Below are 19,754 nucleotides of genomic sequence, written 5' to 3' on the forward strand. Positions count from 1 at the left end.
GGCTATTCATCTGAGAAGATGAAAAAACGTTGCAATGACTTTGGTTTTTTCTGCATATAGATGTGTTGGTACGGGAACAGTATATCGATACTCTCTTGTTCCCTGGAATGCTTTGAGATTGTTTTTCTTTTTGTCTGGCCGACATGTTGCATTCTCTCTTTTCCTGTTACCTAGTGCGATGATACCTTATACTCGACTTTCGTTTAAATGATAAAAGTTCACATCAAGCGTACATTTTAAAAACAACTCGGTATTCATGATATGCCTTCCTAAACAATAATTGTCATTGTCATACATTTTTCTATTTTATTTGGATAAAAATGATATTCACAGTGTCGGGTGTTCATCGAACCCTCGCGGATATCATCCAGACCGACAGATGCTCCAAATGAAATTTTCCCTCTCGGCCCCGCTTACACCAGAATTCCAAATAAATGCACCCTCAGAAGACAAGAGCAAAAATGCCCAAATCTAAAAAGACCTCAGGCATCGACCCGAAATCCCAGACACGCAGCGCAACCCCTTCATCAAATTCCGCTCCAGCCCCAGACTGGCCACCCCTCCGGCCCCTCCTCCCCGCAACAGACCTCACCCTCGAACCTCTCGTCCCAGACCAAATCTACCTTATTCGTAACTTCCTAACGAGCAACCTATGCAAAACATACGCCTCATTCCTCGTATCCCTGCCACTAACTACCACACCGGGAAAACCGAAAAAAGATGAAGCGGTACGCGTGAACGATCGGTTCCAGGTCCAAGATGCGCGATTTGCGGAGACGCTATGGAGCGGCACAGCACTTAAAGAGCTGGTCACGACGCGATTTCTGGACGAGGACGCAGAATATAACGAAGAGGGAGAATATGAGCCCTTATCAAAAGAGCAGCTAGCACAAAGTGCAAAAGAGCTCTGGGGCGGCGAACCGCTGGGTTTAAATCCTAATATTCGAATATATCGATACTCTGCGGGCCAATTCTTCGCTCAACATTGTACGTACTGCCAACCTATGGAATCGAAAAAAGGCCAAAATTAACTCGAGTTGTTTTGTATAGACGATGAATCTAATTCCTTGACCTTCCTCCCGCAATTCACCACGAAAGCCTTCCCCGCGCGTACGACTTGGACTCTACTTATTTATTTAACGACTTGTTCTGGTGGTGAAACGGTTTTCTATCCTGAGCCTACACGCGCCGATAGAAATCCTGAACCGATATCTGTGGCGCCGGAGGTTGGCATGGCACTTTTGCATAGACATGGGGATCATTGTATGTTGCATGAGGGGAAAGAAGTTACGGGTGGGGAGAAGTGGGTTTTACGGAGTGACTTGGTTGTTACTCGGTGATGCCGAATTAGAATAAGTGTAGATATAAGATGTAACTTTTGAGATGCTCATTGGTTCTTCGATTAGTATAATATCGTAGAAATTTCTACATTCATGGATAAGAGAGAGCCCTCTGCGGCTTGAATGTCTCCGTGAATCAAATTGTTCCCTTGACTGTTTTACGATAATTCTCTCACTCATTAAACAAATAGCAGAACCCCAAAATTGAGCAAATATGGAACGTATCAAATTCCATCAACAGCTAATACTCCACAATCAGCGAGATGAAAGGGAGACCAGTAGAAGTTAAGGAGGCCAATTGAAAATAGCACAATTGTCAAAAAGAGGAGTAAGATCAATCTTGAGAACCTTGAGGATAGGGCAGATAGAAATCCAAGGCTTGGTTCCAACTCCCTCTCACCAGTGGGCTTTTGGCTTGACGTGAACTTTTCAAAAGGGAGATTTTGCAATCCGTATCTGTAGCAGTTGAGATGCCAGCAAATAAAGCCGTGTTTGAAGGCATTCCAGAGCTGTGCTGCCTTTTGACTCTCTCCTTTCAAATCATGTTGGCCCTTCTGACCTTCAAAGAGGACACAGCTGGTGAAAGCTTCATCTAGCGCAATGCTCCGCTGTCGCAGTCCCGAGAGTGTTTCACACAATGTATCACGATATGTCCATAACGTGCCATGCTTGGATTTGAACATAGACTGTCTGCCTGCTTGTCGCTTTGTCCGCGTGGTCATGGACATGTAGTTCCATGTCTCCCCAGCAATAACTTCTTTTGGGAAAGACAGCAGATCGTTTACATTGTTGATGAAGTAGCACATATCAGGAATGGTTGAGATCCAGAACATGTAAGGGACTTCATCTGTGCGACCCTTTTTAAATATTGGAGCCACATACAATAGAGCACTACCGGTGGAGACTCGAAGATGGGTAGGGAATTCTTCCGCTGAACATCTCTGAGAGCTCGAGTGAGGTCGCTTGTGGTGACCGTGGGAGAGATGGATAGGCAACTCATGCTCTAAACGTTCCTCCTCAGCACAGGAGTCGAAAAACCCTGTAAAGCTTTGCCCACAACGGCTTCCAACGAGTGGATCCTGAGATCCGAAATGGTCCACAACCATCGCTAATGCTTTCCCTATAGCAATACACAGCTGGCTGTTTTCAGTGAGGTGCTGAAAGTGGTTGAAGGAAAAAGACGCTAAACTTTTGCGCTCATCCGGGTTGAGAACTGCATCGTCATCTGAGAGCACATAAAGTGCGGTGACGATGGCCATAACGAGTCTGGTGTCGTGTTTCCAGAGCGGGAGCGGATAGTAGTACTCAGAAGACTCAGCAGAGCAATCAATGATGAACTGAAGTCTCTGTTCCTTTCCGGGAAACATAGCCATAATACCATTCTCTTTTAACCAGTCAAGCAAGTCTTGACGAAGCTTTGTGTCTGCGGGCGCCTGATGGTGTTGATAATCCACGTTGTCTAACAGCAGAGCCAGAGGCTTGCGTAAGGCCCGCGCGACGGTTTGCCTTTCTTCGGGACCCAAGGCAGTGAGATCGTGGAAATCTAGACATTCAAACTCTTCACTTGAAAGGAGATAATGAAAATCGACTCTCATTTTGAATGACAGTTTGAACGGGCTCGGAGGTATAGCAAAAAGTATGACTTCTAAAGATCCACCAAATGGTATTTATACCTATACAGCTGATTCAAGGGCAGCCTTGATTGTGCAGGGTTACAGCGAAAGTTCAAGCTCAGACAGCAACTTCAATGTTTCAAAGAAGGAGCCCTCGCAGATATTCTGACTAGGTACTGCTTGCTCCTCTGGAGGTATTATGCGGCCGTTAGATATTTACATTATCCAATCGAAAGATTGATCACGGTGCATGATGCCGACTCGGATGCATGGATGTGATAATGTAGATCTCTAGATGGAGGACGACCCCGCTACTATACTCCCCCGCTATGCCTGATAATGTTTCTAAGTTTTCTCTAAATTAGGGAAATTAGGTGAATGCGTTCGGTAAGGGTTGTTTTGGGCTTCAACCATTGCCTTCGAGGTAGAATTGGGGGAATAGTGCCCAAGGAAAGTCACTGCATGCACCGAACTCCAATAAGCCCGGACTTAATTTTGGGATATTTCAACCTTAGAAGGTCGAAACAATGGATAGACCACTTCAACTTGATCCTTCAGGCTTACCTGTCGATCGAATTCAAGGTTCTTTGGGTCTTGAAGCTCATAGTACCTACTATCAGGGATGTTTGAACTTGATGAACCGTATCGTGGCTTGAAGAGTCATCCTTGATAAGCACTCAACACAGTTCAAGTTTTTACCATGACCTACCAACTTGATATAATTGATATTGCCCACCTGGGCAAAGTATAAATGTCAACATGTGGCTCGATGTTACCAAATTTCATGCATGTTGTAGTATTTGGCATTTTCCACGCATGTCGATCATGATGTTTTTAGAACTCGGTGTAACCCCGATTCTTGACCTGTAAGGGGAAGGTGGTGTAACAAACGTAAGAAGTGGCCTTAAATGAGCTTCACGAAAGAAAAAATTAGGTTAGAATTGTTATCCGTTGTGCTATTGGAAGAATCACGCTCAAAGGTGACTTGACTTACCCCTCCATGCCAGTGGAAATCATATCCGTCTTGTTGATGCATATTCGATTTTCATTTGACGAGATAACTAATAAATAAGCGAGACTCTCCAGGTTTTTCCAGATATTTGAAGGATGAGCATTGATCAAATTGCCTTTCCGATCTTGATATCCATTGCTCATTCCAAGATTATGGCTACTGAGGCCATTGCAGCGGTAACAGCTGTTATCCTACAGAAACTACTTTCCCCAATTCCAGAAGTATCTACAACAAAGGTACTATCTTCTTACATAATTGTGAATGTCGGGTTATTGCTGTATATACTCAAAGCTGGGAGTGAAAGTACATTATCAGTGGAAAGTGGACCGAATATTCCGCGGCTTAACGCCATATTTTTGTCCACGGCAATAGTGTCGACAGCTGTCCATCGATTGTTCTTCTCCCCTCTTTCTTCTTTTCCAGGCCCCAAGTTAGCAGCTCTGTCGAAGCTGTGGGGAGCCAATGAAGCTCGGCACGGGCGAACTACTGAGACTCTCAGGGCTCTTCACAAGAAATACAATGCTGAGATTATTCGCACCGGACCCAACGAGGTTTCCATCAATAATGCGGACGCAATTTCCAAAATCTTTCGAGGGAAGTATCCTCGGGGTTCCTTCTACGAACTCCGGGCTACCAATGGTGAACTGAACATAAACACAACCAGGGATTATGCTAAACACGGTCCGTGGCGCAAAGCATGGTTAGTAGTAAATGATATACATATAATTTTCTATTAATAACATTTGAGCTGACAAAAACAGGGAGAAAGCATTTTCAAAAAGGGAATTTCCAAATTATCACCGGTCCATTGAATATCATGTCGCAAAACTTGTAAATTTGATAAAGAACAAATCCTCCGAGTCGGGGGGTGTCGAATTCTCAGGACTAATGATTGGTGTCTTATATGATATGTAAGCTCTTATGTTCATCATAACTTGAAGGTGTCCTTCCGGTATTGACCTTGAGTAGCATGATGGACATTGGTCTCGGAAAAGATTCGGGCGTACAGGATGGGCGAACACATCCATTTTTCGTCCAATTCATTCATAAATATTTACGGGCAGTAGCTGTGAGACGAATCAATGAATTGTCGGGTAATAAGTTTTGTATTAACATTATTCCAGATCCTTAGCAACCTTCGCAATCTTGGTGAAATATTTGCCTGTCTACCAAATATTCCGGATGTGAAACGCCTCCGAGCCAGAGCAACAGAGTTAGTATCTGAGAGAAGCGCCAAAGCAGCAACCCAAAAGGACATGTTCGAGCATCTTCTTAACCCAAGCCCTGACATGGGGGTGAAGTTTACTCCGGACGATCTCACATCAAACTTGATTCTGCTCATGGCTGGTGGCATTGATACAGTATCAGTAGCAACAGCTCAAACAATCTGGTTCTTGGTCAAGGACCCCCCACGTCCAAGAGAAGCTGAGGGTGGAAATAGACATGGTGTGTGCGGAAGGACTCGAGTTAACCATTGACTCTACTCGCAGTCTACCATACTTGAATGGTGTCGTCAATGAAGGTCTTCGGCTAGGAAACCCGGTTCCGGGTGGAGCTTATGCAGTCACACCAGCGGAGGGTCTTGAATTGGGGAGTTCATATATTCCCGGCCATGTCGAAGTCAAGATTTCTGTGGACATCCTCATGTCTGATCCCCGTTATTTTCCCCAGGGTGAATGCTTTATACCCGAGCGGTGGACGGAGGAGTCACCAGAGCTGATTCTCGATCGTCGAGCTTACATTCCGTTTGGGACTGGTCATCATTCGTGTCCTGGGAGACAAGTTGCGTTGAACGAGATGAGACTTATTCTTGCGAGACTTGTGAGGGAATTTAACATCTTGCCCTTCGAGGGTTATGATGAAAAAAGGTTTCTCGAGGAGCGCAAGGATTATTTACCAGTCCAGCTGAAATCACTATGGGTGAATTTTGTGCCAAGGGGGAAAATGGACTTAATGGTCGTTCGATATGGCCGTTCGATCTAATAGATATGTGATTTGCTTTTGGATTGTTTCTTCAGAGTCATCTGAATATTGAAGCAATCAGGGGAGAATCATAGATTTTGAGACCAATATTCCCAAGTTTGTATGTACACATTCATTGAAGCACTTGTTAGTGAGAAAGCAATGTTTCTTTTTTCCTTTTTCCAAAGTGACCATGCTAGAGAGGAAAAGCCTAGGGGGGGAGAGAGAGAGAGAACGTAATAGTCCGAGGCCTCGAGGTCTGTCCTCTTCAAGTTGTGGTCAGAGCACACACATGCACCTTGGTGTCCATCCTTCAAATTCCTTCTCTCTTCATGCCACCGCCGCCTCGGACTCGGAGTCGAATGGGAATGGTCATTGCCTTTTAGATAGGGTAATGGATGAAATTTATTTCTTGATGGTATTGGGCCTTGGCCTGAGGTAGTGAAGTGGAATGCAGTATATTGGGGTAGCCCATACGTGTAATGGATTGGCTCGCTGGAGTGCTGTCGGTGAGCGAATCATACTACTATGCACATGTGTACTGCGCAGAATCAGTCAACTGGTGATCCGATCACTCCGTGCTCAGATCTACTCAGTGAACAAAAGCGGCAGGAGGTAACATCTTGAATGTTTTGGGATAATCTGTTTCAAGTTTCGAAATTTACTATATCATTTAGGTAGCACTTCCAAGGTTGAGGTAGTCCCCACTAAACCTTGGAAACAATAGCGCCTAAAAAGCTGACAATTCGGGTTGAATTTTGCCAGTGATGATCCATTGTGCCTGACCACGTCAATTTGAATAAGTTCAATTACGATCTTCAGGATATTTGCTGTATTACGATCTATTGATAGCGAATTGGAATTTAATCAACTTGTGCTTCAATCGATTTATCAGTATCAGTCTATATCGAAACTCCTAGTGAGCAATGAAATTAGTTTGTTTGGATATGATCCAACGAAGCCTCGACCAGCTGATGCCCAAGGTACAACAGAAGATGGGATTGAACTCGAAAATGACTCGTGCACGACCTAGTATGTAGGTGCTTACATATGATATTATCGAAGAGATAAAGCAATTGAATGATCAACGTTGATAAGTGATAGATATGCTATTATATCTGTCACTGTTGATCTTTCCTTATCATAAATTCACTTCGCCAATTTTATTGAGACGGACTTCTTTCCTTCCATCCGAGGTACTAGAATTTGGGGTCCTTGTTTCACACAGAACAAAAATATGTACCACTCGATTCATTGGTCCGACACTACTGGTTGTGCATGCCGCTACTGCAGATGACGAATCTATATGCATGAGTCCGAATTTCTGGTGTGACCAAACTTCCCCGCTCCCTTTTTGATCTGCGGGCGTTTGAGGGGTTCAGTTACTGGTCCTGACGTGATCCCAGGATTTTGGCCTTATTGGTTGCCTTATTTCAACTCAAGTTAGCTTCCGAGTGAGGGAGACTAGTATAAATGTGCATATTACTCGTCGACTGGTTGTGCCGTCTCTCGCGTAGATACAATAGTTTGTTTGCTACATTATATGCAGTTAGAAACCCAAAATTAAGAGGCAAGCAGTACTGATCACAATTGATGCTTTATAAGTGCAAATCAAGTGGATGACGGTCAAGTAAAGAAGAAGATGAACGAGGGATTCATCTCAGACTCGGACCTACTTGTTGGGTACTTCCCAGACACTCACACTTTGTTTCTCGTCCCTTTCCACAGCCACGCTAATCCGTGATGAGTTAAAGCGCAATATAATGGATCCATTTCAAGGTTTATTATTATGTATGGGTCGTTGAGCTGTTCATCTCCGAGAACTCGACTCCAGGGCTTGCCCCCGAAGATTTTGCAAGCCGGAATCTCAAAATCTGAAGGTTTCATTAGCAGATTGAGAGTTATCTACAGCTATCCATTGTCCACTGTATCTCTTGAATTATGCTCTGTGGCTGTACAAGCTGCACATTGTGACAGCAATCCAGACGAACAGATCTACTGAGACGAGAAAGCCTCAAAAGATCTCTTTGCCAGTCCTCATTCATCTCGCACCATCTATCGAGGCATTTTCGAAACAGAGCTCGTTCTTGTTCTGTTCCATTGCCTGCGGCCACTCCAAAGTCATACATTTTCTGGAAATCTTTAGGTGTATCCGCAGTGATGACACTGACCGGATAATCCTTGAGAAGTAGCTTTTCGAGTTGATTCTTGTGGACCAATGCCCGTCTGTCATTCGGCACTGCCTGCAACTCAGCAGCCTCGGTGGCTTGATGTCGGGGATCAGCCTGCTCATCTTGGACAGCCTTCCACTCCTCCTCAGATAGGACATGGGATGTCGCAAGACCAGTGGTTTCGAAAAAATCTTGGTCACCAAGGACTGGGCTGAAAACCTCCCAACCCCACGCACCACTGTCAAAGAAACGTTCAGTATTGCAATCCACGAACACCATACCCACGACATCATTGGGCCTGAGTTCCAGAAATTCGCGAGAGGTGTAGCCTCCCCATGAGTGAGCGACAATGATAAACGGAGGCTCAATACCGGCGTTCCTTAGGAGAGTATCAAGCTCTGCTGCGACTGATGCTGCAGATATGCTGCTTGGTGTTTGGTTGGGACCTTCACTTCTACCCATCCCTGAACGATCATAGTTCAACCAACGGGCAAATGGAACCACAAGCTTTCGCACTACAACCCACTCATCAATCGTGCTGCCAACGCCTTGCATGAGAATGACGATAGGCCCTCCAGGCTTGCGATCTGGCCCTGAAACGGACAGATAGAGGTTATGGGAACCGATGGAGACAAGTCCATCCTTATCACCTTTGTCCCAGTCAGTTTTTGAAATTGGTTGCATTGCGAACTGGGTGTGGATTCAAGTTGAGCAACTTGAAGCAATGAATTGACGTCGAGTTGTTGGATAACGGGGAAGTCGAAGATACGGGAAAATCATAATTTAGAATGACTCATTCAAGTTAGATGCTAGTTTGCTAGTTCCCAATACGTTCTAGTATAACACAATATCAAACTAACGTCATAAAGATTACCGTGGCTTCTGCTACAGCCTGAGAAACCGACATCTGGAGTAGGAGTGTCTAAGGGGTAATCTGTTTTCGAATTCTACTGCCAGTCTACCCGATTAGACACCTGTTACAGAATGTGTGGTCCGTAGCTCGCAGGAAAATGCTACTGTTTAATGCCGATGTCTTACTGATCACCCAGATCTGTCGATGAGCATAGAAGTAAGCGTAGCATGGATAGTCGGTCCACATGGTGAGGTTTCAGATTATTTTGAACTTGTCGCCCGTATAAAGTATCGGGAGTTCTTGGAACACCGTCGGGCCGCCCCGTGGCAATCTTGGAAGAGGAATCTGATGGTTTAGGTGGCGATGCATCCCGCTTAATTAGGATAATTTGTGCACTAAGAGATGTCCGCAATTGGATATACTCAGGGGGGCCCAAGATCAATAGTCAAGAAAATGATAGGGATCAGATATTAATACTATAATAAGATATCGAGTAAACGAAGAAAATACCAGCGGACATGCACATATGCCCAGGTACAAATGGTAAAATGGTATCAATCACACGGTGTGAGGCGTCACCTGATCATTCCTCGTTCCACGAACTTCAACTTTTTCATGGCTGCACGCTTGGATGCATCGTGTTGCAGGATGATCCGATCTCCATTCCAACTGTAACGCGCCCTTGCTGTACTCAGTACCCAACACTGGAGACTGATTATCGTCATTGAGAAATCACTTTTTTTTTGGTTGGGTTTTCATCGAGAGGGGTGGGCGACGAGGATCGACCTGATGAATTGTCGGTGTCGCAGAGTGGGGACATTGATGACTACGAGTTCCAACTCCATCCACTTCATTTTCCGCCCTCAGGATTGATTCAATGGATCAAAATAGTGCTCCAGGGGTTACTAATGTTTCCAGTAGATCTATTTTGGATATGAATATTGAACGGAGTACAGAGGGTACGGAGTACATGGTTTTTTGCGCGTTCGTTTCGTGACTCTCCACCTCTCCACCCCGAACATCCTATTTGCCGCCGTTACCGGGGACGTTGGGCAGAAATGGATCAATTTCGACTGCATCACTTTTGTTTCTACTCCGTACATACTGGGCAGAGAATCCCGGAAGCCTTCCCCCTGGGTACACTGCAGGGTACTTTTCGGTGTGGCTTCTTAGAAATCACTCGATTGATTTGTGACCCACCTTTAATATGGATCCATTTTTTCTTCCCAACCCCACGGCCCTAATGTGTCTGTGTGTTGTTGTTGTGTAGGTACGGTGTACGGTGTACCTATACAATGATGGCGAAAACAACAACAACTCAACCGAAATTATAGAAAGAAATTGAGACAAAATTCATTGACTGGTGCCACTCCAAAACCCCCCCACTTTGCCAAAAACCGTGTTTCCATGAAGCTGCAGTATTACTTGACCTATCTGGGTGATTGTGTATCATGATTCCCCATCCGATTCTGCCGTGGGATGCTTGTTGCTGCAGCTTCTCCCTGCAAAGTGGAGATCATACTGTTTCCACCCGGCCCTAATCAAGGACCGGTCATTCACTAATTCCCCATGCCAGACACCAATTTTTTATGGAGTCCACTTGCGACGTGGTCCAATGGAGTATCCAGCCATCGGGCAGTTCGTTAATGACGTTCAAGGGCCCAATTACCGTAACTGCACGAAAGTAGCCCATTTCATCCACCACGGGGGCCGGACGAACCCTTATACGCTGCCTCACCATAATTGTCCAATTGCAATTCTTTTGTCGCCTGAGAAACAGGCATATGCTTCTTAAAATTTCGGTGTTCTAATACCTACATACCTTTTCCTGTCTCACCACTTTCTCAAATTTCAACTCTTGTTTATTCCAATTTTGTTACTGATCCAAAGTACCTACATCAATCGATCTCGAATTGGTTCTTCTATTATTGTTCCAATACTCTCTCTCATCCCGCGCCACTCAGCACCTGTTCGATTTGTTTTTATGATACGTCATTAATTCAAGGGTATGGCTAAGAAAAAGAATAAAAATAAGAATAACAACAACCGCTCTGCCGCTGGCACATCGAAACCTGCCCCAGATACAACCGATATCAAAGTCTCGCCAGAGGTTCCCGTCGATCCTCCGGCTTTAACACCGGAAGATGCCCTCGGCGGCGCCCTACCAGTATGCACAAATTCCCCAATTTAATTATGCCGCGCCACGATTGAGCTACCAAACATTTGATTATGGCAACGCTCAATTGACAAACTATTCAATTACTGGTTCGACCGAAGATCTGACGGGGGGCAATGATCAGGACAACAAAGACTCCAACGCTGAACAGAAGGAAGAACCACCTGCTGCCGAAGCCGAAGCCGAAGCCGAAGCAGCTGTAGAAGAACCTAGCCCACCGGCAACAGAAGGCTCAGACAATCCAGAAGAATCAACTGGTCAGTATCCTCACTTGAGAAAAGAATAATCGAAAAAATATAAGGTGTGTACCATGAGGAACAAGTACTCACTTGAGAGACAGAATCAACAGAGGCATCAACTCCGGCTGAGCCAACCGACGCCCAAGATGCACCTGACGCCACAGCCGACGGCAAAGAAGAAGGCGCAGATGCGCCTCCTGCAGATGAGCCTGCGCCGGACGCAGAAGGCGAAGCTACGCCAGATGAAGCCGCTGAAGAGCCATCTCCGGAGGCTGCAGAGCCCGCACAAGAAGATGAAGGCGCTGAGCCACCAGCAGATGACAGTGGTTCAAAGAACAATGACGGTGGAAACAATGGTAATAGATGCCCCTGTCGCATACCTCACCACTTACTAATATTCGGACTAGACGAAGATTTTCCAGACTGTGACCCTGAAGACGGAGCAGACAAGGTAGAGGCTGAGAAAGAAGAGGCTGCGAAGCAAGCAGCTGAAGACGCCGAAGCCGATGCTGCGAATCCGGAGGATGCACCAGCAGATGCGGATGGGGCCAATGAGGCTGCAGGTGAAGAAGCTCCATCTAAGGAAGCCCCGCCACCTGCCGAAGAGGAACCTGCTGCTGAAGGAGAGCCTGCTGCCGAGGAGGAACCTGCCGCTGTTAAGCCTGACGAAGCTGCCCAACCGGATGAAACGCCAGCAGTCGAGGCAGCCGAGGATTCCAAACCCGAAGATGAAGCCCCTGCCGAAACAGACGAACCAGCACCAGCAGCCGAACCCGAACCGCCTGTGGAGTTTAAGCCGACGTCCAAGGTTGCAAAAAAGAATGCCAAAAAGAAGAAGAAGAAGGGTAAGGGTAAGAGTGATCCCGAGCCCGAACCCGAAATGGCACCCCCTGCAGATCCGGAGCCTGAGGTCGAGAGCCCTCCACCTGTAGAGGAAGCACCAGTCACAGAAGAAACACCTGCGGCGGAGGAAGCACCGGCACCAGAGGAAGCTCCTGAATCATCACCTGAAGAGCCTGCCGAACCTACGACAGAAGATGCTGGAGATGCTCAACCACCAGCTGGAACAGACGAATCTCCAGCAGAAGAGGCCAAGGAACCAGAGGCTGCGGCGACTGAGGAATCTGAAGCCGCACCTGCTGAAGAGCCACCCGCCGAAGAACCACCTGCCGAAGAATCACATGTCGAAGAATCACCTGCCGAAGAATCACCTGCCGCTGAGGCTGCACCAGAGGAGACATCAGAGCCTGCAGAAACCGAAGCTCCTGTCGAAGCTTCCGAAGACGCTGCTCCCGCAAAACCAGCAGCAGAACTTGAATCTCAAACCGAGGGTGATGCCAGCCCTGAGGCGGAGGCGGAGGCGGCTGCAGAGGAAGAAACTAAAGACGAACCTCCCGCAGAGTCTGCTCCAGAAGAGTCACCTGCCGCTGAACCATCTGAAGAAGCGCCAGCAGAGGAGACACAGGAGGAGGAAGAAACCATCGTCGAAGAGTCTGCTAAGGAAGAAGCTGTTGAGGAACCTCAGGCAGAAACATCAGCACCTGAAGAACCAGCAGCACCAGAAGAACCCGCTGCAGATCCCGAGCCTGCTCCTGAGCCTGAGCCCGCCGCTGAACCTGCTTCAGAGGCAGCCTCCGAGGAACCTGCGCCTGAGGCTGCGAACGCTGAAGATCCTGCTCCTTCGGATGAACCTTCTGGCGATGCTTCTACAGAGAAACCAGCAGAGGCACCTGCCGAGACTCTTGCCGAAGAACCTCAAGTAGAGCCTGTCGCTGAGCCTACACCGGAAGAGGCTGTGGCGGCGGACCCTGTTGAGGAACCTCCTGTTACTGAAGATGCTACCCCTGCAGCCGAGGAGCCCGCACCAGCAGAAGAAGCTCCAGCAACCCCTGAGGAGCCAACTGAAGAACCTGCTCCGGAACCTGCTGCGGAAGAACCCATTGCCGAGGAAGCGCCAGCTGAAGCAGTGGTAGAAGAGCCCACACCTGAAGAAGCTCCTCCTGTCGAAGAGCCAGCGGCCGAGCCAGCTCCAGCTGAGGAATCACCCGCGGAGCCTGCCCCAGAGGAACCTGTTGTAACTGAGGAAGAAGCACCCGCCGAGGAGCCAGCGCCAGTTGAAGAACCAGCTCCGGCGGAGGAACCAGCACCCGTCGAAGAGCCCGCGCCAGTTGAAGAGCCTGCACCGGTTGAAGAGCCTGCAACGGTTGAAGAGCCTGCAACGGTTGAAGGGCCTGCAACGGTTGAAGAGCCTGTACCGGTTGAAGAGCCTGCGACGGTTGAAGAGCCTGCACCGGTTGAAGAGCCTGCACCGGTTGAAGAGCCTGCACCGGTTGAAGAGCCAGCGCCAGCTGAAGAACCAGCACCTGAGGAGCCTCCTGCCGCTGAAGAGCCTCCCGCTGTCGAAGAAACTCATGCTGTTGAAGAGACTCCCGTCGTCGAAGAAGCCCCTCCCGAGGATCCTCCAGCCGCGCCAGAAGCCGAGACTGCTGAAGCTCCCGCAGAAACACCTCAGGATGAACCCGCTGCTGAGGCGGAAGAAGCCAAGGAGATTCCGGCAGAAGAACCACCAGTCGAGGCTGCACCACCAGCTGAAGAAGCTCCTCCTGCCCCTGAGCCTGAACCTGCTGAAGAAGTTCCTGCAGAAACTGCGCCAGAAGAACCTGCTCCTCCACCTGAAGAGCCCCCAGCTTCAGCCGAGGAACCTACACCGGCTGAAGAACCAGCACCAGTGGAGGAGCCGGCACCCGTCGTCGAAGAGCCTGCACCGGTTGAAGAACCAGCGCCAGTTGAAGAAACAGTTCCGGTTGAAGAGCCTGTACCGGTTGATGAACCGGCACCAGTCGAAGAACCAGCACCAGTTGAGCCAGTCGCTGAAGATATTCCTGCCGCCGAGGAGCCCCCAGCTCCTGAAGAGCCAGCTTTGCCAGAGGAGGCACCTCCAGCAGAGGCCGCAGCAGAAGAACCAGAAGAAGAGCCAGCAGAGGCAACCCGCGATCTGGGAGAGACTGTCGAGGCATCAGGAAGCAAAGACTCCGGGCGTCGCCGAAAGAAGCGTTCGCCAGGCGACTCCGAGCGACGACGACGAATCTCTTTAGATGGACAAAAGGGCCAACTTTCGAGACAGAAGAGCGAGCGTGGTGTTTTCACTAACCGGTGGGCCAAGGCCCTGGAAGAGGCCAAAAGACAGTATGAGGAGAAGAAGCGTGACAATTCACGAGCTGAACGAAACAAGGCAGCTGTCGAAGCAGACAAGCTACACAGCGGTGTCTCATCCACCTCTGATAAGGGCAAACGCTCTGAACGCTCTTCTTCAAAAGAAAAAGACCTGCCTCCCCTCGACGCCAGACCAAAGCGTACCTCATCCTCCAAAGAACCCGATGCCTCTCTACCTAAGCGTCACTTCCTCAAATACATGAACAATCAAGCTGGTTCTGATCCAGTCAAGCCCCTTGTGCGAGTTAACACGTCAAAATCCTCGATGCCAAGCTCTGACCGACCCCGTCGGTCTTCCACGGCTCAGAGTCATGGAAGTCATGGAAGTCATGGCAGTCATGAGAGGTCATCTGAGGAGAAGAAGTCGATTAGCCGTTTCAATGACTCTCGGTCTCAGCGTGAGGAAGACGCCCTTCGTGCGCAGAGAAGGGAGGAGAGAAGACAGAGAGAAAGGGCAAAGGAGAGAGAGCGGGCGAAAGAGAAAGAAAGAGAGGAGAGAGAGATATCAAAACAGAAGGAGAGGGAGAGGGAGAGAGAAATTGAAAGGGAGCGAGAGATGGAACGAGAGAAGGAGAAGGAGAGGCAGAGAGAGAAGGAGAAGGAACGAGAGAGACGGCATCGCAGACGACGCGAAGAACCTGAAGCGAGTAGCAGCAAGCCTCGCGACAGAGAACGAGAAAGAGAACGAGAGAGGACTTCCGAGAAAGAGAGGCCCGACAGAGAACGTCGCCATCGTCGCAAACGTGAGCCCTCGCCCGTGAAAGAGTCCAAGGTGAAGGGATTTTTCCGATCCATTGCTGCCCACTGAAATGAATCAATATTTGATTGATCCTGTACCTCGACATTGTTTTTGTTTATGTTTGATTCCGGCCGATTTTAATCGATGCCGTCGGTGTATGATCATGATTTATTGCATGGAGGAGCGATGCATTGCATTGTCGGAGTACTATCTGCTTTTTTTCTACAAGACTGGTCAAGTGCTACATCCATCAAATTTGCTGTTTCCAAATACTTGAATGTTATGATGATTTATTGATCGATTGAATTCTGGAATTCAATCAGTTTCATGCCTGAACAACGAATCTCTACTTGTAGTGTTTCAAATCTTTTTTGAAGAATTGTAAGAAATTCAATAAATTATCAAGTTAGAGACTCAGAGACTCTGAATACAATCCAGTCATGAGTACTAGTGTACAATTCTAGACATAATACTAATAAGGCTAATGCCAGTATATCAAGCCTGAGCTATTGACATCGTGGCTGCCATAGATCGTGGAAATTGCCATATAATCGTATCAAACTACAATCACTACCTAGTATATTAGTTCTGGATGGATAAGGTCCCAGTAATCCCTACACAATCCATATTATACGATACCTAGGTAATTGTTATGCCATACCAAACGGCAATGACCACTGGCAATGTCATAAAGACATCAAATTTCCCTGTCTGCGGGAATAACTCTTGAACACCACCCACACCAAGAACGATGCGATCCACACTCCTCTCTAAGAAGATATTTCCCTGTCTCTCTTTCATCCTCATACTCAACAACGCAAGCGCCAACCATAACCCTCTTCTTTGACTTATGCTTGACAACTCCACCAAGCCCAATGACCTCTTGTCGAAAATATCCAGGTTCTTCATCATCATGGCCATCTGATGCAACAAGTTCTTGATGATAGACTGACGAGGCAGACACAGGTACAGAGGGATGGCTTCCAGGGCTATAATAGCCAGGACTGCTAGTACCACTCGATCCCTCATCCGCCTCACAGTCGACTTCAAGTTCGATCTCCTGTGCTGCAAGACAGCCTTCACCACGTCCACACTTCACACCTTGGCATCCTTCACCGATACCTGTTCCCAGTCCACCACCTAGATACGTACTGTATCGTGTTCTCCAGGCCCAGACACGGCGGTAGGTTGTGTCGTTGCTGCGGAGCGTTTGCCCACACTGGACACAAAGCCAGAGTGCATCAGAGCAATTGCAAATACTCTGTGCGAGAGCGGCAGCCTTGAAGCCTTTGCTACAAAGGTCTTTTTCAGCCTTAGATGTAGATTCCGTGCATATTGATGGATTTTCCACTAACAAAAGATGGCGAGATAGTGGTGCAGTATTGCATGTGCGACAGAGACGACGAATACGAGCCTTCATGGCTGTTTGGGACGGCGGTTTGATTGTGCAATTCTATATCAAAGATACATTAGTCACTGGTGCTGATGTCTTCCTCTGCATAAAAGAGACCAAGACTTACCCTGCAAACAACCTTACCGCATCGACGACACTCGCCCACCATGTCGCGTGCACATCTGCCTACTTTCCCGCGTGTCATACGGCCTGACTCTGAGCTTTCCTGACTCAAAATTCTCAATATCGACTTGACATTGTTAGAGATCATGGCTCCGCCATCTAACATGTCCGTAACTGTTTCGATATACTCGTTCTCACAGCGGAGCGTCTCACGCACTAGCTGGTGTCGGAATTGTGCCAGGTTTACGTGGAATTGGCGACATGTTCGCGACAGGGCGTGTAAAGTGTTTAGATCGACCGCACGAGCAATTTCCTTGACCACACTATTATAGTATAAGAAGATGTGTTAGTGGATACTCTGTATCATGGATTCATGGAAAGGGATAGTTGGCGGACGTGGTTGGTCCAAGCCCCACAACGTACGGATAACAGTTCAACGCTGCGGAGAAGGCATTCCGGTTGGGATTGTCCGGATTCTGAACTGTGTCTGCGTTGGTGGCAGAGCTGGAGGGTTTGTTCTGGATATCGCGTTCATCGTCTGGCGAGGTTGGAGAAGAGGGAAAATCATTTGAAGCTGCTGCCATGGACGCGATAGGCGCGACCATCAGCCTGGGCGGGAACGGCTTCTCCAAGGAAAAGGTAGCGCCTGGATGCTCAGTGAAGGCATCACCCTCAAGGTCGACGAACCTCACCATACTGCTACTGCCATCAGAGGCTCTCTTAGATGAATCAGCTCATCAGATAAGATGAGATCTTTTTCCCTCTGTGGGGTTGGCCTTTATAGTCGAGAACTCGTCGCCAATCGTGGTATTGCTGGGTACGGCTATCTTGTTCCGAGTGGGATGATTGTGGAATTTGATTCTCCGCCTTTGGGATTATGACTGAAGAATCTGAAGGGCGGTGACTACAGAAGTAAGGGAACTGGCCTCAAAGGACATTGTAGATGTAAAACGAGGTTATTCCCAATGATGACATTTCCCCTCTCCATGTTCCTGGTCATTCCCGGTTTCTAATGCGATAAGATATACCGACGATAACCGCGATAAGCCAATTTCTATAACCTACAGACTGAAACTGAGAGCAATTATATCCATATAAACCTCTCCACTCATCAAGAATAAGATAGCGTGACTTGAGGAATGGTGTGCTTGCTGTGGTTTCATCGTCTATTGGTCTCACCTTTATTCACCTGGCTATCACATCATTTCAACCTCATTGTTCTATTTACTAACTCATCTGCTACGGCTTAACATAAGATATTGATGCCTGTGACCTTAAATTGTCTTTGCGCTCATCTCTGGGCTTATTTCTACGCTTGTTTTTATATTCGCATTTTTACATCTTTATTTTTTCTCTTTTTTCAGTTTGAATTTAGCGGGTGTTGGTCTGATTTCTGATTTCTTTTTCTCTTTCGCTTTACTTGCACTTGCTAGATTTCCCTTTCGGGGCCCAAAGATGAGGCAGCTCACCTGGGCTATCACTGAGAGCTACAGGGACTGTTGCCAGTATGAAAATGATAAGCAGCATGCAAAATATACAACGTCTGAGGGTAGAACTGAAACAAATGTTACCGCCAGCGTGACAACCTTGCAAGCGGAGCAAATCCACTGCCAAATACTCCTTGCAACGCGATACCCCAGCCAACGTACGTGAAGAGAACTGATGGACAGAGACAAGCTAATTTGGCATACACAAGTTATAAATTCAAGAACATGCATATGAATAATTAGGGGAAAGAAAGAGCAATGACATGAATTAGAATTGTGGATTCTTTACAAAGCATAACCTGCAAGACGGACCGGTCAATTGCGCATGGCCAGGCCTCCTCGTTAGCTATATATCAGAGAGAACGGACATCAATTCAGGGTCACGGTGTATGCATGTGGCCCTATCGCAAAGAAAGTATCTATTGATCCACCGTGATGTAGTCTTCAAGTTCTGGCAAACAAAGACCGAATTCCCCGAATGCGGCGTTCAAGATGTTAAGATGTTCAAATCGAGGAAATCGAGGAAGAACCCCGTCATCAAGTAGTCCGCGGGAAAGACAGCTTAATGACGGACCTCTAACAGCACATGGACCAGTTGACTAATGTCTCTACTTGCGCATCTGAGTCATTGACTCCGAGTCAGACTCAACACCTGGGCACCTGCACCACATACCACTTCAGGACTCCGGGGTTTTCTACTGGACACTGGCGATATGTATGCAACTTTAAAATGTTGACTTCAAGTTACTATTCCAACTCGATCCCGAGGTCACCCTACATGTGCAGTTTGAATATATCAAGTATCTCTAGTGCTACCGTGGCAGTTGCCTGTATCTAATTGAGAATTCAAATGTTGGAAATACTACACACGTGCCGCGCATTCGGAATCGGATATACTCGTGAAAGCTACCTCAAGCTACTATGCATCGTTTGCATGTCACAAATATGCAGTAGAGCCTCCAGCAAACGACTTATTTGAGACCAGATGTCTACTCCGTAACTGCTCGAGCCCTCAGTGCTTGATGCCGCGGCGATCACTTTTCTCGTATTCACCTTGGGATTATTCATTACTTCGCTCCAACTTGAAGATTCACATTCGATGTTACCTAGCTACTACCAGCGCACTCCAGATGCACAGTCTATGTATCATACCTACGGGGTACGCAGGGCCACCATTTCCCGAAACCGGGTCTTCCGGCATTGATAGATCTGTTCTGCCTAGCACTATGTAGGTGTCAACTTGGAAGAGATCTCAAAATACGCTTATAAATAGAAAAGGGATTGGCTATACTCAATCTTGAGAGTAGTTCTAGACCACGATCGAAGCCCCATATTATCTACTACGCTTCGAGATGATGATCCACTTTCAGGATTTTTCTGTCTAGAACACCCGAAGGGTTTCACGTATTCATACCTAGGTAAGGTCAGGTCAC

At 47.5% G+C, this 19,754-nt stretch overlaps 6 protein-coding genes across 6 annotated transcripts; 3 read left to right on the top strand and 3 right to left on the bottom strand.

Moving 5' to 3' along the window:
• Positions 1-461: 461 nt before the first annotated feature.
• On the top strand, positions 462-1,340 carry N7483_004420 (uncharacterized protein; the record flags this gene model as incomplete). The annotated part of the gene is made up of 2 exons (XM_057087857.1): positions 462-987; positions 1,051-1,340. The coding sequence occupies 2 exons, from the start codon at positions 462-464 to the stop codon at positions 1,338-1,340; spliced, it is 816 nt and encodes a 271-aa protein (XP_056947686.1).
• A 224-nt stretch (positions 1,341-1,564) lies between these two features.
• On the bottom strand, positions 1,565-2,935 carry N7483_004421 (uncharacterized protein; the record flags this gene model as incomplete). Its single annotated transcript, XM_057087858.1, has 1 exon — positions 1,565-2,935. The coding sequence occupies one exon, from the start codon at positions 2,933-2,935 to the stop codon at positions 1,565-1,567; it is 1,371 nt and encodes a 456-aa protein (XP_056947687.1).
• A 1,182-nt stretch (positions 2,936-4,117) lies between these two features.
• Positions 4,118-5,948, top strand: N7483_004422 (cytochrome P450; the record flags this gene model as incomplete). The annotated part of the gene is made up of 5 exons (XM_057087859.1): positions 4,118-4,665; positions 4,727-4,876; positions 4,935-5,034; positions 5,090-5,415; positions 5,456-5,948. 5 exons carry the CDS (start codon positions 4,118-4,120, stop codon positions 5,946-5,948), a joined length of 1,617 nt encoding a protein of 538 aa, XP_056947688.1.
• A 1,880-nt stretch (positions 5,949-7,828) lies between these two features.
• Positions 7,829-8,782, bottom strand: N7483_004423 (alpha/beta fold hydrolase; the record flags this gene model as incomplete). The annotated part of the gene is made up of 1 exon (XM_057087860.1): positions 7,829-8,782. The coding sequence occupies one exon, from the start codon at positions 8,780-8,782 to the stop codon at positions 7,829-7,831; it is 954 nt and encodes a 317-aa protein (XP_056947689.1).
• Positions 8,783-11,095: 2,313 nt separating this feature from the next.
• N7483_004424 (PE repeat family protein) lies at positions 11,096-15,387 on the top strand (the record flags this gene model as incomplete). The annotated part of the gene is made up of 2 exons (XM_057087861.1): positions 11,096-11,384; positions 11,468-15,387. 2 exons carry the CDS (start codon positions 11,096-11,098, stop codon positions 15,385-15,387), a joined length of 4,209 nt encoding a protein of 1,402 aa, XP_056947690.1.
• A 628-nt stretch (positions 15,388-16,015) lies between these two features.
• On the bottom strand, positions 16,016-17,529 carry N7483_004425 (uncharacterized protein; the record flags this gene model as incomplete). The annotated part of the gene is made up of 3 exons (XM_057087862.1): positions 16,016-16,771; positions 16,839-17,157; positions 17,258-17,529. 3 exons carry the CDS (start codon positions 17,527-17,529, stop codon positions 16,016-16,018), a joined length of 1,347 nt encoding a protein of 448 aa, XP_056947691.1.
• Positions 17,530-19,754: the final 2,225 nt, after the last annotated feature.

The sequence above is a fragment of the Penicillium malachiteum genome (genome assembly GCF_028827825.1).
Source record: "Penicillium malachiteum strain IBT 17515 chromosome Unknown utg000002l:1.0-8849297.0:1.0-8852440.0, whole genome shotgun sequence".
Taxonomy (NCBI): domain Eukaryota; kingdom Fungi; phylum Ascomycota; class Eurotiomycetes; order Eurotiales; family Aspergillaceae; genus Penicillium; species Penicillium malachiteum.